Raw genomic sequence first — 17,496 nt, 5'->3', positions numbered from 1 at the left:
GAGTGATTATATGCCAGTGCTTTTACCTGGAAAAACACTGGTCTTCTCCCAACATAAGTCTGTGGAGCAGACCTCTTCTTGGCTTTAAAAATAAAAGTGATTTCAGTATAATGTTGCAAAGAGATACTCTCTAGTGAAGTGAGTGGATTGTATATAATGACATTCCTTCTAGATTTTTCTGTGTGGCTAATATATGAAATCACTTTTACTTTTCTACTCTAAGAGCCCATGGATTTATAATACTTTAGTTTTGATGAAAGTGCTTAGTGTCATTTTCTACTCTCTCCGCAGAAGGCATTCCTGTCTTCAAGCAGTTGTATTCAGTCTAGGCTATACACAGCTCCAATCATTAATGCCAAGTCGGGTTCTTCAATGGCATCATGTCTAGAACCCTTAGATGCTCCTCTTTCCATCTTTCACATGAGAAAAAGAGCTTAACTTAAAGGGTAGAAGGGAAAGAATGGGAATGAATTTAATGGAAGCACTGCTCACTGCTATAACCCGGAAGGACTTTTCCAAGTTGGCTTTGGAAACTAAGGGGGGAGAGGAGGTAGGAGAATCTTTCTTCATAAAAACAAGGTTAATAAGTGTGGGAATAAAAGGTTTAAAAGAAAAAAAAAAAGGAGGGACCCCCATAACATACCATATATAAGTTTAAGTGATTTTTTTTCTTCAGGTTTTGGGTGAAAAATGGCAGTGTCCTATAAAGAAACTCCAAAGTTTAGCTATGATTTGTTTGAGTAAATGCATAGTCATGAAACAGATCAGTATTTATTCTAAGTGTGAATAATAAAAGCTTAAAATAAATATATAAGGTGAAGGAGAAGATACAAACTGAGGAGCCCAATAGTACAAAAGACAAGCACCTACATTTTTCTAGCAATTTCTGGCTATGGACTTGACATGTGATTCCTTCTCTAGCCTCAATTTTCCTATTATGGTTTTCCAACCTATATTCCAGGGACTTTTGTACTGGGAGCACTATTCTGTGTGTGAGAGGGAGAGGAAAGGCTATATTGCAGAACTTAGGTAGAAAAGGGTCTAATCCATACACAAAGAATTAACTTTCTTAGTTAGTTATTAAAGTGAAAGTTGCAAAGGACTCACTAAGGGGTTGGTAACAAGTAGAATTCTACAGCAAAAAAAAAAAAATATATGAAAACCACCACTTTTATGCTCTTCTCATCTGCTCACTATTTCACTCTCTTCGGTCTAGCAAGGTTCCCAGTGTAGCTCCCAGAATAATGACATCAGTGTTAACCCCAGAGCTTGCTAGAAATTCAAATTTTTTAGCACTGTTCCAGATCAAAAGCATCTGAAGTTGGGCTCTGTAATTTGGTTTAACCACTCTCCCTCTGTCTAGTAGCTCTGAAACAGGCCCAAGTGCTTCACAGTACATCCACAGTGACCTTCTGCTACATTCTAATAAACTTTACCAATTACTATAATTGTGCACATCATCCACTCTCTAGCATGCATAGTCTGCATGCCATTTAAAGACCTTCATCCTGCTGCTCAATGTACTAGTTAGAAAAGAGATTGCTCTGTATATTTGGAACATTTAAAGAGAGAAGTAAAACTTGTATAGAGGCTATTATTTCCTTCCTTGATGAACATTTTTCTCATAGGATATAACTAAATAACACCTATTTATCAATGTAGTAATGATCAGTCAACCAAAACTTACTCCTTGAGCACCTAAATGACAAGGAGTATTAAATAAAAACAAGATATCCTTCAATTAAAATAGTATATTCTAGTTGGCACATAGTTAATTACAGTAACATTCTTGACTATGTTCTTGTTGAGACAGAATTCTATTTGAGGTGGGTAAGAAAAAAAAGGGGGAAATAAAAGGGAATACACAGTGGTCTTCAAAGCAAAGAACCCATTCCTCAAAAGGGGAAAATAATCTTTCAGTTTTCAAAGCAGTAGTTCCAAATTTTAGTGGGCTCTGTTGAAATCTTGCATATGACTCTCCTGGAGTAGATTCAGGTCTGTGGAACAGAACCCCAGTGCATTTTCCATACATGCCTCCCACAGTTCTTACACACAGCAAAGTTTGAAATGCCTTCAAATATGTACTAGCTATCCAATCCCAGACTTAATGAAAACTATCCAGATACATGGTAACAACATAAACTTAGAGTCTGAGGCAATGAGTACCAATGACCAAAGTCTTTAATAAAACTTTGTAAATTGTGAGCTGACATTCTAAAGAAAATTATTAATTTATCTATATTTTTCCATGAAAAAGAATTCAACATTTCAATTATTTTTCATATCCACAGAAATTAGGATAGGGAATGAATTTTCAGAATAGTAAGTTGGCAATTTAGAGTTCACAGCTCATGCAAGCTCAGAAAATAAAAATAAACTGAATGTTAGAACTTACTTGTGCATTTTGGTAATAAGCACTCTGAAACTCTGCTCTGGAGAAGCCCGGTACAGGAAAAGCAGGCCTGCTGTATGTCTGGATGGAAATGAATGATCAGAGCTGTTTGGGAAAGATTTGTACCGCTATCCACACCTTATTTCAACCAGAGGCTAACATTGCTCTCAAAAGACATTAATACAAAAAAATAAAATGTGTTTTCTCCTCAAGTCACTGTAGAAAATTCTAGAACAAAGAAGATAAAGGCCAGTGCAATGATACAATTTCCAGTACTATTTTCTTTAGTAGAAAAATGCTGCAGCATTCAAGAAAATAAAGACCAGAGGTTATACGGGGATGATCCTGCTGAGTGGTTTCAGATCTCCATTAATAAAAATAACAGATTAAAGAAATATAACAAGAGAAATCATGGAAAAAATCAGTTTTCCAAGTCAGAACCTTCAAATATTTCTGTTTCTCCAAAAGAATAAAAGTAACAAGAATAGGCAACCTGTATGATCATGTTAACTGCACCTCTCATGTGAATCCTTTGTGATGATTAAAGAGAACTTTTATAAAGCAAGAGAAAATTTACTCTACATAGCACTTCTCTGTCTTGTCTTTGCTACAATAAAGCAACCCAGGTTTCCCTTTATTACAAACACCCAAAGTGGCAAAGGATGGATTAATAGATACAGATGAACAAGAAATACTAGAAAAAAAATTATGATGGTGAGGCTGAAATTTTGCATTAAATGCCTTCTAGAGTAGCTAGACAAAGTATCCAATCAATAGTGCTACTATGAAATGGGATTCATCAGTTTTAATAACATCAATAAAGAGAAATAGATGAGAGCAGTTAAAAAGATAGGATAGAGCATTCAGAAAGAAATACACATTAACTGAGCAGCTATTATATGCTGGATTTTCATATCCCAGGGTTTTTTCATGACAACTTGTTTTTCACAAAAATAAACCAAGGCTTGGAAAAGACAAATACTCTACTCAAAGTCAATTGTCTAGAGATTGGCCAGTCTGACATCTTTAGAATCTGGGGTGATTGATAGCTTATTAATGATTTACCCCATAGTGTCCAGTATTTTGGACAAAAACTAAGAAGTTGATGACACCAAAAAGAAAAAAAGAAAATAATTAGTGGATATAGGATTTGCTGAAATACTTTGACTTATGTTTAGATGAAATATATCCTTGGTTACAGATTATTGAGAAAAGCTAACCAGGGGGTTAGAGGAAGTAAAAGTTGATAGGTGATTTAACTCTAGCCTATATATTATTCAGTAAAGCATATTAAATACTCCATTATAAATTATACCTTAATATCTATTAATAAGGTAGTTCAATTGTGGACTCTTGCATAAAAATTGAGAACATTTCTATATTTCAATTGTAGCTAATAAAATTAATTAATTCCACTGCTTGAAAACTTCATAACTAATAATAGGAGACATCCCTATTTCTGGATCTAGATTTAAAAACAGATCAAAAGCTCCCAAAATCTATTTACACTTAATATATGGCTAAAGGAACACTCACAATATCAATCTACTCCTTGAGAGGTGCAAATAATCCTTGACTTTTGTTATCCTGAATTTTATTTTATTTTATTTTATCCTGCGTACAACCTAATCCTTCAAAATTAGACTCAGACATTGTGAAGCTAGAGTGAAAGATATTGCTTATGTCTTTACAATAGCTATGTGTGGATTCAGCCCTTTCCTCTCTTTTCAGTAGAGAGGTGCACATGCTTTTATTTAATCAAATGATCCTTGAGACACTACAAAGAAGAGATAATGACAGCCTAGAATGACTGTTTTGTGCTGCAAAGCCTGGAGCGTGGAGCAATTATTAGCTCAATCCCAGGCACAGGCATACTCTATCTTTTCCTTTCCCCATGGAGTTTATTCTAGTAAATTGCACCTGGATGATGAACTCCAACAAGTAGATTTGTTCCACAGTCCATCCACCCTCTCAAAGCAGGATTGCCTTGATAGAAACCTTTCCAGTGCTTTGTCTGGTCTAGTTTGAAGTGTCTCATCTAATAATAAAGCTTTGATCCCTTTTTTCTTAGAAGATGAATCACTGCCACTATAATCCTTAAAGAAATTCTCTGGTTTTTGTCCCTAAAGTTTATTTCCTATTTCTATTGCTTCTTGATACAATTTATGGTGTCAGGAAGGCATTTATGTTTACTTGGGAGGTTTTAACTACGTTTTCTAATCCTAATTGTGACCAAACTCAAGTTCTTAAGAAGCTTTCACTGTTTTTGTTAAAAATATATAACTTATAGAAAATCATCATATATACTGTAATTTTGTTGGTTTGCTAAAGAAATCTAAGTCTTTGCCAATCTTATGGCAAAGAAAGAATGAGTCTGGAGATTGACCTGTAGAGAGTTTGAGACTTTTAATTAAAAGCTCTTTTAGAGGGGCTTCCTTTCATACATAAATGAATAAAACACCTAACTTTTTCTTCTGTGTTTGTGTCAGGAAGGTTTATTTTTGTGTCATATATAACTGAATTGTTCAGAATGTAAGCACTTCCCCCATTCAATCACATTCTTATTTTACAAAGCAAAGACCTCTTCTCCTTGGTCTACAGGGTTTTCCTTCAATCACACTTCTGTTTAATTTTACCAAGGTAGTACTCTGACATAGTTCCAAATTGTTCTATATGCTATGCACTCTGCTTTGCCAATTTCATATTATTACCTATTTCTCCACTTTTTAATGTGAAGTATCTTTTAATTCGCTCCATTTAAACAATATTAATTGTCCTGATGGGAGTTCTTCATTTGTACTAGATTGCAAATTTGCTGCACAAAGAACAAACTCAACAGAGAAGACCTGTGAATTCTTCACCATATGAATTCACCATTAAGAAAACAGATGCAGAAAGCTATTTTTAATGTGAGGTCATGGAACAATTCAAAAGCTTCACTGTGTGCATGGATAATGCTTGAACATATTAAAGAAATTGCCATTCTTTTAACAAAGGTATAGAATAACTTCATGAAAGCAACCACCAGTAGACCAGAGGAAATGAAGCAGCAGTAACTACTAAAATATGCTCACAACAATACAAGGCTGAAAGATTGTAAGATTGTGATGGGGACAGGACATAAGTAGATGTGGCTCTTATTAGTTTGCTGGTCAGTTAAGGCATGACTTCATGTTCTGATAGTCTGCTTCAGAGACCCTCCAACAAATCTCAAAAAATCTGAAGGAGAAAGGTTGATTTTGGACATGAGCAGTTAGAGAGCCAAGAAAAGAAAATGGCAAGGCCCTACAAATGCTATATTATCATTGTAGTATCTGTTGCCAGGTAATCATGTATTGTAAAATTTCAAGGAAAGAGGGAAATTCTTGCAGACAAAGTAGTAAGTGCATAAGTAATAAATCATCTATCTAAAGCAGAGTTACAGCAGAGAAGATGGGAATGACAGAGCTCATTAGGTTTGAGTCATAAAGAGTAAATAAGATTAAGTTGCAATGGCATTTAAAAAAAATCTTTGGAATTTTTTTCTTTTTCTTATTTGAATAAAAAGCAAAGTGCTGTTTTCTAATTCATAATAATCTCTTTTTTAAAAAAATAAGGAATGCTGATTATCTGTTATATAAGATCAATGTAATATAAGGTAGTTTGTCTCAAATAGAAATGGAATAGAAAATAATTCCATTCCACAAGAAGGGAAATTAGAATTTTAATAAATCGCTAGATAGCACTAACATATTCTTGAAAGGCTTCTGGGCCTCTGCTTATTCAAAAATTGGGATCAATTTGATCCCATAAGGAACTGACTTCAAAAAAATATACTTAATGTATGAAGATCTTAATTTTTACAAATGAAGAAGGATCAACAAGATGACTAAGAATAAAAGTTAAAAGAAGGCAAATGAATACAGCTCTCTGAGAGTGTTTTTTAGAAAAGAATTTCTCAATTCACTTTAACTTTCAAAATAACTATTCAGAACAAAAGTCAAGAATATTAATATAAAGGATTTAGACATTACCCTCCAAAAGAAAGACTTCATAGAGAAATAAGATCCAACAACTTCATTTTCTGAGAGTTCCTAAAAACAAACAAATATTTAGCTACAATTTGAGGTGTTTTTGAGAATAATTAGCCCAACAAAATTAAGACAAATAAACAAAAAATTATATGTCCTAAAAACACTCTGGATGATAAAAACTGTAAATTGTCTTCCTTTAATAAGTTAAAGTTATTGTTTTATTCATATAGTATACTTACCTCTTTATTAATTGTTGACTAATAAATCTGAGTCTTACATTTTATAAAAGTAAAACTGTTAAATATATTTTAAGATTTTTAAACAAGCCAGTTAATAGCTATCTTTTTAAACAAAATAATTTAACACCATAGGAATAAGAGCAAAAGGAGAATGGTGAATTTTTGAGGGAAAATTTTAATAATCAACTTTTAGAATTTATATTTCTCTGCTAAAATTCAAGAAACAAAGCTATTAACCACATTTGGGTCCACTGAAATAACTTTCTATATTATGTTTAGTTAATTCTGTCACTACTCATCACTTAAAACTTATACTTTATTTTATAATTTACACACTCATGTAAACTATCCCTTTACTTCAATTGAAAGAAGTTAATTTTGCTGTGCCTTTTTATTTGTTCTATCTGAATATAAAATTCACACACACACAAAAAAAACTGGCTAAGGTTTTCCTTTCACTAGAGCTTCCAATGATGATAACAACAACAACAATAATACACCTGAGATTATAATAATGATTTTTAAAGAAAAGAGGTAATTTTATAATGGATGGTAAGTCAACAAAATAAACTACTCTTGAATTTCAGAGTAGTTTAATTTATCTTAAATCTTAATTGTAGACATGTAGCTACATTTTAATTTCTCCCAAGACAAGACTGGTGAGGGAAAGTGCCATTTTTAAACTGTTAAAATTATAAAATAACAGCAATATGAAACAACAAAAAAATGAAAATATTGAAATGATAAGGGAAAATTATTGAAACTATTCTGAGCAGTAAAACAGTGACCTATTTTACTGAAGTTAAAGTTACAGGATACATTGGCAATATCTTAGATATATTTTTGCCTCAAAGACACCAAGGTACACAAAAAAAATTTCTCTTCAAATGTCCAAAACTTACTATAAATAGAAAAATTAAAAATATTTTAAATTTAAAAATGGAGATGTACTTTTCCTCAAAGAAACAAAATAAAGAGCAATTCATTTTCCCTCTACTAAATGATTGTGATGCATTTTCCAGCCTTCAATATAAAATAAATCATAGAAATCTTTAAAGACTTTGCCAGTAGATGAATAAGGATTAGCCACTAAACTTTTATTAAAAGTGTTCTTTTTTTATTAGCCTTAATGTATGCCGGCCTTTATATATAATGCATGTTATTATAATTCAGCGATTCCTCCAGATTAAAGTATTCACAATGGACTTGAAATTGTGAAGCTTGAGATTTAAATGTACAAGTCAAGTCAGGTGGCATTCTTAATTACACAGCATGTTTTTATAGGCACACAATTTCTTTTAGCAATACTGTATTGGGAAGTTAGGAGATAACAAATAAATAAAACCATAAGTAAACAGTTTTCATAAATGTTCCTGGCCAGCTTCAATTACCATTTATCAAGCTGTGGCTCTGGGATACTTCCATCAAGTTAACTAAGCAAGCCTACTGATAGTTTCATGAAGAGGGTCATGAAGTAGAAATTCTCACTAAATTGCTATTTTTCTGTTTTCTTACATAGGTGTTCATAGCATTTTTATTCATTAAATATAAATATGATTTCCTCTGCAACCCCAACTGTCTTTTCAAATATTGCTGAAAAGAGAGACAATCTCAGCTCCCTAGAGCCCCTTCCTATAACTAAAGTCTGATCTTGCCTTTTTTTTTATTTTCCAAGACATTTTTTATCTTAAACCATTCATATATGTGTTTTTGGGTGTATGTGTGTTTGTGTGTGCTTGTGAATGTATGTTTGTGATATGTATTTGCATATATGTGTATATATTACTGCCAGCCAGTTACAAAAGTAGGGTCATCACAAATTTATGAATTGTTTTTCTTGTGAACACTAAGGGAACTTCAAAAATTATGAATCTACTCCCTGTCCCATTCAATTATATATATATACACACTCATACACACACACATACATTTAACACATATATCATATATACACACACCAATGTCTAGATATGATGATTATATATACACATATTTACCTTTGAATTAAAAGGAAATGTAATCTGTGAACCAACCCTTATCCTGCAGCCTTGTTACATTCCCTCCCTTTGATCAACCTAAAAAGAGTCTTGGAAAACCATCAGCTTACTTGGTAACACACATTAGCAACGTGAAGTTCAATTTGTGGTTCTGCATTTAAACCTCTTATACCTAACATGCAGGCATCATGGAATCTGTTCTCTAAGTCCTGTTATACCTGGTCTTCTTACTTCTAGCCAGTTCATCTAGATTTGCTCCCCAAGGACACATATTTTAAAAATTCAACAAGAGTAGTCAAATACATGTAATGTCATTGCTATAGCAAATCCCTGTAGTTTGAATTATTATACATAAAAATGTATGATAGTTTATACCTGTAGGAAAATATTGTCAAAAAGCAAAAAAAAAAAAAATCATTTCAATATAAAATTTAATTATAACTCTAAGTCTTTTGTGGGAATAATCAAATATTTACTAGCATTGTGATATCTATTTTAAATAGATATCCTACAATTTTATGAATTTGATTGAGATAAAAAATAAACTCTTCAATAATAGAAATGTTCATGTTATTCATCCTTTGTTCATCGTTGCATTTTGGATCTCAGGAGTTTTAATTATGAGATTAATTTGATATCATATCCAAAGAACACAAACGTAAGAGAGTAACGGTTGCAAAGTAAGGATTTTTAAATAGTTCTATATTCTCTTCAAAAATAGTTAAATGGCTCAAGTCATAGGCCTAATATTTGAAGTGAGACACCAAAGAAAAACCATGTGGTCACTCACAGTTGATTGAGTACATGACCAATAAATGTTTCAGTTTTTAAATATCATCTATTGGTTATCAGGTATGAGATCTTTTTGTAAAGGACCTGATAATTGTTAAATACGATTTTTCTCCCCCTATGTCTGACTGACTTTGTGAGATACTTAAAAATGTGTTAATCTGTTTCTCTATCGTTTCCTAAATTAAAGCACTTAGAGGTTTTCACTGATGCATTTTTAACATGTCATCCAAGGTGTCAGGTTTAACTACGCCCTGCAGACTTACAGAGTTGAAAGTGTTCTCCAGTTTAAATTAACAATATCCTTGCCAAAAGTCTTATTAAAAACTGCTTCATTCAACCAGTGAATTAAGTGTTTCATAGTTCATTAAAATTATGCTAAGTGATTATAATAAAATCTTTATAAAAAAGATGTATTACTAAAAAAAATAGGCCATCAAGAAACAGAAGATATGCTAATGAGACATCATCACATAGTCTATATTATATTATTCAAAGGATGAACTCTTCTTACAACAATCCAAACTGCTATTGTTGAGAATATGAATTGCAAAGCATATATCTTTATGTTATCACAATGGCCATTTCTCATATAATTGAAGTGACTTATTCAAAGTACATAAGTATATAAGTATCTCACCTGGTTGATACACTAATTTTTTTTCTGTTAAAATACACACTCATACACACACACACACACACACACACCAAAACTTGTAAAGTCATTTCTGCTTACTAGCTGATAGAGACAATTACTGCATTATTTTTTCCCATTTTTAGTTTGTCTCTATGCAATTTATTCACAAAATACATATGTATCTTTTCTTCTGAGCTTGTGAAACTTTCTTATTGAATAATTTAATAAATTATAATTATAAATTAATAATTTAATAAATGATCAATGATAAGCTTTTTCTAAGGAATAAAACATAGCCTTAACTCAAAGCATCACCATGTTTCTGCCAAAATGTATTTTGTCACATTAGTATAGTTTGTTGACTGGGGTAATTGTCTGGTTGCCCAAGTTTAGGGAGACATTCATGCCTTTCTTCTTAAATTGACACATTTCCATTGCAGCTAAATGTGGGGTAGGGTGAATACAAAAAATGGTAGTAGGTAAGTGTATTGAAAACCAGCATAAGTATTTTAAAAGGATGTTGGCATGCCTAGAAGATGAAACATGGGAGTTACTAGCATTTATTAGTTTATATGCCATTCAAATACTGTGTAACATATTTTATAAAGCCTTGCTTTTCCAAGATAAGTTGAGGTCTATCTTCCCTACTTGGTATTAGTTAACAGTAGATTTACTCCAAATAACATACAAGTCCATCCTGATGAGCAATTGCAATATTCCTGCCCTCCATTTGGGTATGCTTCTCTTTATTTCAATAGCAAATACAATCCACACTTGATATGAGTGCCACAAATAATAAGGTTTCCATGGAAAGAATCTATTACTGACGAAAATGACAAGCAGGTATATAAATAATGGGAATTCCATGAGCTGATTCATTTTCATGCATGAGAGATGAGCATATTAAAAAATAACATGTCATTTTAGCTTTTCCATCTTCATGGTTACAGCACTTTTGTTAAAAAAAAAAAGAAGAAGAAGAAGAAGAAGAAGAAGAAGACAACATATTCTGCACTGAAGACAATACCTAATAACATTTCCTGGTTATATTTAAGTTCTGCCATAAAGTTTCTGATACTCAGATTTCATATGGACTATGGGTACTCAAAGATAGCCTGTATTGCAAAACCCTGCTAGAGGGATTAGCAGAAGATTTTTTACCGCTACCTATATCTAACATATTACAAAAAAAAAAAAAAAAAACCAACAACAAACAAACATATCTTTCCTCCAAAAATAAAAATCTCTTAGGAAAATATTTTAAGAGAAAGATTAAAATAATTAGAAACAAAGATGCACTTCGACAAAGCAGGAACACAATAAAACTATTAAAATTACATAGTAAAGTCACATCCACAGTTTCTTAGGAAGCACAATTTACTTGAACAGCATCCTTTCTCCTTTAATCCTTGAAGAAAATACTTGGAGGAACAGTTTTCGTGTATGCCAAAGATGGTGTATTAGGTGGAAATTGAAATTTCAAACTTTCCCCAGAGTTCAAATTTAACACTCTGTTCCTATAACAATAATGTGGATGAATATGACTAATTTTTTAAGGGCAGTGGAAGTTTGGGTGAATTATCAGGTGTTCAGTATGTTTTCATAGAAAAAGTCAAGTGAATGAAAAGAATTTTCTTTATTCAGCATTCAGTATTCCTGCAAATATTTGTAAAGTTGAAAAACCCCTCAGGCTAAAAATCTTACAGTGAAATTACCATGTGCATTAAAAATAATCTGTCAAGTACCAATGAGTATGGGATTAGTCACTGGGACTACTGTTTCTGCAGTAGCAAACCAGAAAAATATGTGAGTATGATGCACCAATGGATTATTAGTAATAAATAAAAATCCAAGAATTTTAAATATAAAAAGTAGAGAATAAATGTTTATTATTCATGCTTAAGTTTTTTATCCTGACAGAAAAGATGTGGATTTATGTTTACTTAAATATTAAAGTTTAATATTAAAATTAATTTGAAATATAAATGAATTATTTAAATAAGAATTTTATGCTGTATTTTATACTATAATAAAGTGGATCATTCCCACTAGTAAGTACTAAATGCCATATAATTTCTGCTCTAACTTTACATTTTAACTGCATCTGGATGAGAACCTATTGTTATATACAAATGGATTACAGTATTTTCACACATAATATAGATACAGAATGAGGAATTGATGTAATCAATGTTTAAAATGTATATACTTTTAGTGAAACACTGATTTTGAAGTACAAAACAAAGAAAAAATAGTAAACAAATATGAACATTACAAACATTTCTCCAAAATTTTGAAATTTTTATTTTGGTCAGTAAAAACACAGCGAACCCTAAGTCAGAAGTATTTAGCAATTTTCCTTAATAATGTTTTTCATTTTATGAAAAGGATAAAGGCGATTTTTCAATGTAACTCTGATGGCTTTGTGAGCCAAATTACCTTTTGGTCCTATATGAATTAGAAGGAAAATGTACATTAAGAAATACACATAAAAGCAGATTAAGATGTTGCCAAAGGTACAAAAAAACATTTTGATACAAGTATTTTCTTAATTCACAAAAACAAAAATGATGACATTAAATTAAAATTTAGCAATAGCATGATTCAATCAGAATGAAAGAAGAAAAGATAGTTATGATCCAGGGTCTAAAAAAATTAGTCACTATCAAAAAGGAATACTGACTTTGAAAACAGAAATTTAAGCAAGCAAGATTTTTATAATTATTTGTCTTTAATTTGCCTCAAGGTGTGCTGAGGTAAAATCTCAGTTTCGTTTTGATACTTTTTTTGTGTTTAAGAATGGTACTGCCAGGGAACTTATTAGAAGATGAGTTTATATCTTACATATGTCACAAGTTATAAGGAAGGGTAGAGTTTAGTAAGTCATAGACACTGCAAACTCGTCTTACTCCCAAAACCACTCATTTTTTTGAAGTGGGAAGAGGCAATGAGGGAAATTATTCTTATTATCCATTGTAAACGTACAATTGTATAGAGCCTTTTGAGTTTGGAAGACTTCAAACTCAATTTTCAGTGAACAAAAAACAAAAGTTGCCAGGATCTTCCTTCTCTCTGGCGTTAGTCTTACCTTAGCTCATCAATGTATTCCTGATCTGGAGCAAAGACATTTTCTAGACCCTGTGGGACATATTTCAGAGACTAAATGCTGAGAATGATGCTGAGAAGTGACCAGAAATTAGCGAAAGGATGACTTGGGTGCAACTGATCAGAGTGATTTCTATTTATTTAAAAACATCGCATGATTTGCGTAAGGTAGATGGGAAAAAATAACAACTGAAGAGTGATGATATCCTGTGATATATTTGAAAAGATATGAGAAAAATTTGGGAAAGCAGTTGATAGTTCTTCTCAACAAGAAATGCTGGAAGATTACATGCTAAGCATTACCTTACTTGATCTTTTCCAACTCTTCCTCATTAGCATTGTCTGTAAATGAAATAAAGTATTTTCATTACGTTATCACTCAATCAGAATAGGGAAGCCAATTGTTTTCTAGAGGAAGCTTAACATTTAAACAGCAAACAGTTTCCAACACCAACCAGACAAGACAAAAATAGTTTCACATATACTCAGCTAAGACCGAGTACCTTTAACATTCAAGCAGTCTTTCTTGGTGAGAATTCATTTGCTTTATTCCTTTGTAAAAAGAAAGGGGACAGTGCATTTGAAATAAAATGGAAATTCTGCAATACTTTCATTGTTGATTGAAAAGAAAATACACTGAATCTCATGACTGGTAATTGTTCATTTAATGGTAGCGGTTGAAGGTTTATGGTGATTTTGCCAGGTAAAATACAGTTTTTATTTTTTCTTCAAACACACTCAAAGTGTGCTGCTGTGGTGGCATCTCAGAAAGGCCTCTGCTCCAGTTACTCTTTAATTACTTCAGGGGTACCCGCCCGGCTAGCTCAGTCAGTAAACCATGAGACTCTTAATTACTTCAGGGTCTACAAACGCCTTCAAATGAGAAAAGTGCTGCATAGTAGGATGGTATTAACAGATCTTCCTACTGAGTGTTTAACCATAATATATCCTTTAAACTAGTTGTGTGTGTGTGTGTGTTAAGAGAGAAAGAAAGTAAGAGGTATTTCATGGCCATCATTTTTAATTAAGGTTATGGAGATTTGTGATGAATAAGTGCTCAAGACCATTGAACTCTTGCATAGTCAGTTATAAAAGTCCAAATTTTTTAGCCTCCTCTCTAGTTTTATAATTTTCTCAGTAAGCAAGAAGTTATTAACTTCCTAATTAACCTCTTTATGTTCTGTTAGGTTTATCATTACCTTCAGGGCAGATGAATGGGGGAATGGGAAATACTGGGGGAAAAAATATAACATAGAATTGCTTGTTATATTTGTATACTGAGCAGGTGAACTGTTGCTTTTAAGAAAACTATCTCTTTCAGCAGAATTCTTTATAAAGCAGGGCCATTTCAGGATCTATTCATGCCTAACAAAAATACAAAAAAAGAGGGTTTTTTTTCTTATATATTTCTTGTCTTACATAGATACAGTATGAAGTACAAATTGGTAGACTTCTATGGGTCCCATCCTCAAAAAGAGAAGATTTTAATATCAAACTAAGTCACATAGAAAGCCACCACCAGCCTAAGCAGAGAATGGAATTATAAAATTCTAGGGTAGGAAATGCGAAAATCATAAAATTGTCAAAGATGAGGAGTCACTCTTTTTTCTAAAGGTAGTAGTTTTATGTCTTCTCCTTATACACTCTGTGTTAGATATGGGCCAAAGGTGGAGGAATAATAGACTTCCTAAAAGTTACAATAATTTCCTATTTTGTTAATGCAGCCAGGGAAATGCAAAGCATTGTTATGAAATACCATTTTAGAAATAATTTATTTTCTAAGTACCACTTTATTTTGAAGCAAAAACCACACCACTGGCTTGTGGAGATTGACATCTCATGGACAGAGAATCAGTGTTTGTCATGGATGTTCCTGGACACCACCACCACCATTCCGTCAGCACCCAAAGGCCATTGTAAGCCAGATACTTTCGTGATATGGCATATTCGTGAAAATATTAGGAATCAGAAAATAAATGTTCAACTTTCTCAAAGACAGAGTTTCAATGGGTAAAGAATGCTAATTCCTAGAGATAATGTTTTGAGTAAAATCAAATGAGAACAAAAAAGATAAATAAAAACAGAAACTCTTAGCTAATGGCATTTAACATTACTATCTAGTATCGAACAATCTTATAAAATCCTTACTGTGGGGCATGTTGTCCTAGGAAAAGAGCCTAAACACCAGAAGAAGAGTGAAGTTTCTGGGCCATACAACTCAAATCATGCAGATTCATTGCTTTTGTTCAATGCACACCCCCTTCCTCAGAACTGCTGTGTACAATTAACTTCTATACAGAAATCAAGTTATAGGATAGGTGTTTCTCATGTCTCTCAAAATCAGCTTTCCCAACAGGCTTCAAGGTAATAATTTCCAGATCAGAAACTTGATACAAACAAGAAGTCAGTCATATCCTTAATTAAAACTGTGAACGCTTTGGCATTAATGGGGACCAATTCACTGCTTTCCTGATTCAGGTAAATTCTACTATCACATGCAGTGACACTTAAAATATCCCTAGATTTATAACAAGATTTCTGCTTCTTCAGCAAAACCAAGTAGTAAAGCTTTGGCTTAGTATCCCAGGTTAAGTTAAGGTGGATTCAATACAAATGAAAACAGTAGAAAAGTTTTAAAAAATGAATTCATCGGACATATTATTAATACTGCCACCTTTACTGTTTATGAACAGGTTAAAGAAAGATTGGGGACTATTAGAGATATAGATGAAGTAAATTATAGAAAAGTAAGATTTATTTTTTACTCTAAGATCTTAACTTCAGCCAAGAAACATATGAATTAGTTTTTTAAAATGCCCTTATCTAATATACATAGTACAATTCAAATTCTTCATTAGCAGCTTGAAGCTCCTGAAGCCAATGAAAGGAATAAGTAGATAAAAATTAGATCTGTAATAACAACTGCTGATTAGATTATGTTTTTAAAAGATCCCACATTCTTAGTTCATCTTTTTGCATTTTGCCTTTTGTTGTACTGATTTTTTAAGGCATTTACATGGCTACTGTAGATGTAGAAAAATCACAGAGTGGCCAGATATAAAAATATGCATTACAAACATATATATAACAAATACATACTACGTATATCACAAAACATGTTAATTTTTATAAGTGGATAATCTAAAATATTAACTATAGAGTAATTCAGAAATTTGAAAAGCAAACCAACATCTAACATACTTTATTAAATTCACAAAGGTCAATTCATATGTTTCTTAGAATTTTCTATAGCTAAGCAAGTTGCAGGTCTAGATTATTTATTTAAAGAGTGTAACACAAATTAACTCACTTTTATTTCACAAATTCTCCAATGAAGAGAGCTGTGGATTGAACTCTGCTAGGAAAAGAGCCAGAAAGAACTCAAACACACCATCAGACCAAAATACCATACATAGGACACACATGTATGCACTATACAATTTTGCAGGTTTAGAAACAGGACATGCATTGAAAACAGAAATGATAGTGTCATGCAACTCATCAGCATGCCCCTATGAAGATTTTAGTTTCTTGTACACACAATGCTGGAAACTTAAATATATATATATATATATATATATATATATATATATATATATATACACATCTGTTTGCATCTGGGATTTTTAAAAAAGACTCAATCATGAACTCAATAGAGAAGATTTTAATACTGGCAACTGTGAAATACTTTTGCTATTACTCATACTATACTTAAATTGCTGTAATTACACATGCATGTTTTAGAGGCTTTAGCAGATTCAGTAAGCTGATAGGTTTTTTTCAACTCATTCTTCAGTTTTACTGATTTCCAGAGCTGGCAATTCACACAAGGAGAAATCATCCCAACTGCATTATTCATGGAACACGTTGTCAATATTAGCAGTGTATAAAAATTCACAAGGTAACTGATTTAGACATCTTAACACTTTGTGATGTAAAGTACTATGTATTTCCAGTACTCACTTCTTTCACTTTTGATAGCATTTTCATAACAACAATGTTCTGTTTCTTACTTGTTGTTAGGATTTATTTGTTAATGGCTCTTGATAATTGTCACTTGCATTCTCCATCTCAATGCACAAAAATGTTTAGCAAAGTTTTATAAACACAAGCATAAAAATAAACATTTGGTAATTGAACTAAACTTAAGTTTCAAAATAGATGATTTCTGAGCTAATAATCAGAGAAGAACAGAATTCTTATAATATTGTTGTGTGGCCATCAATGCACAATCACCCCCTTTTCCTTCCCTATACATCATTCTGAATATAAAATAGTGTGAAGCATTTAGTAACTGATTTTTGGTTTGCTGCATTTTGATTTA

The 17,496-nt window shown here is 32.1% G+C and overlaps 1 protein-coding gene across 3 annotated transcripts in view; it reads right to left on the bottom strand.

Moving 5' to 3' along the window:
• MCTP1 (multiple C2 domains, transmembrane 1) overlaps positions 1-17,496 on the bottom strand; it is a 435,421-nt gene that overhangs the window by 199,835 nt on the left and 218,090 nt on the right. The window contains exons 6-8 of one of the 3 annotated variants that reach the window (XM_004678130.2): positions 13,476-13,514; positions 6,406-6,465; positions 2,396-2,473 (exon numbers count right to left, since the gene is read on the bottom strand). The exons of 1 other annotated variant lie outside the window; for it this stretch is intronic. In XM_004678130.2, the coding sequence (XP_004678187.1) occupies positions 2,396-2,473; positions 6,406-6,465; positions 13,476-13,514 (177 nt within the window). The remainder of the gene's footprint in view (positions 1-2,395; positions 2,474-6,405; positions 6,466-13,475; positions 13,515-17,496) is intronic. One more of the 3 variants, XM_012721941.1, reaches the window with a different exon arrangement.

The sequence above is a fragment of the Condylura cristata genome, unplaced genomic scaffold (genome assembly GCF_000260355.1).
Source record: "Condylura cristata isolate star-nosed mole 26May11 unplaced genomic scaffold, ConCri1.0 scaffold00007, whole genome shotgun sequence".
Classification (NCBI taxonomy): domain Eukaryota; kingdom Metazoa; phylum Chordata; class Mammalia; order Eulipotyphla; family Talpidae; genus Condylura; species Condylura cristata.
This window is presented reverse-complemented; position numbering and strand designations above follow the sequence as displayed.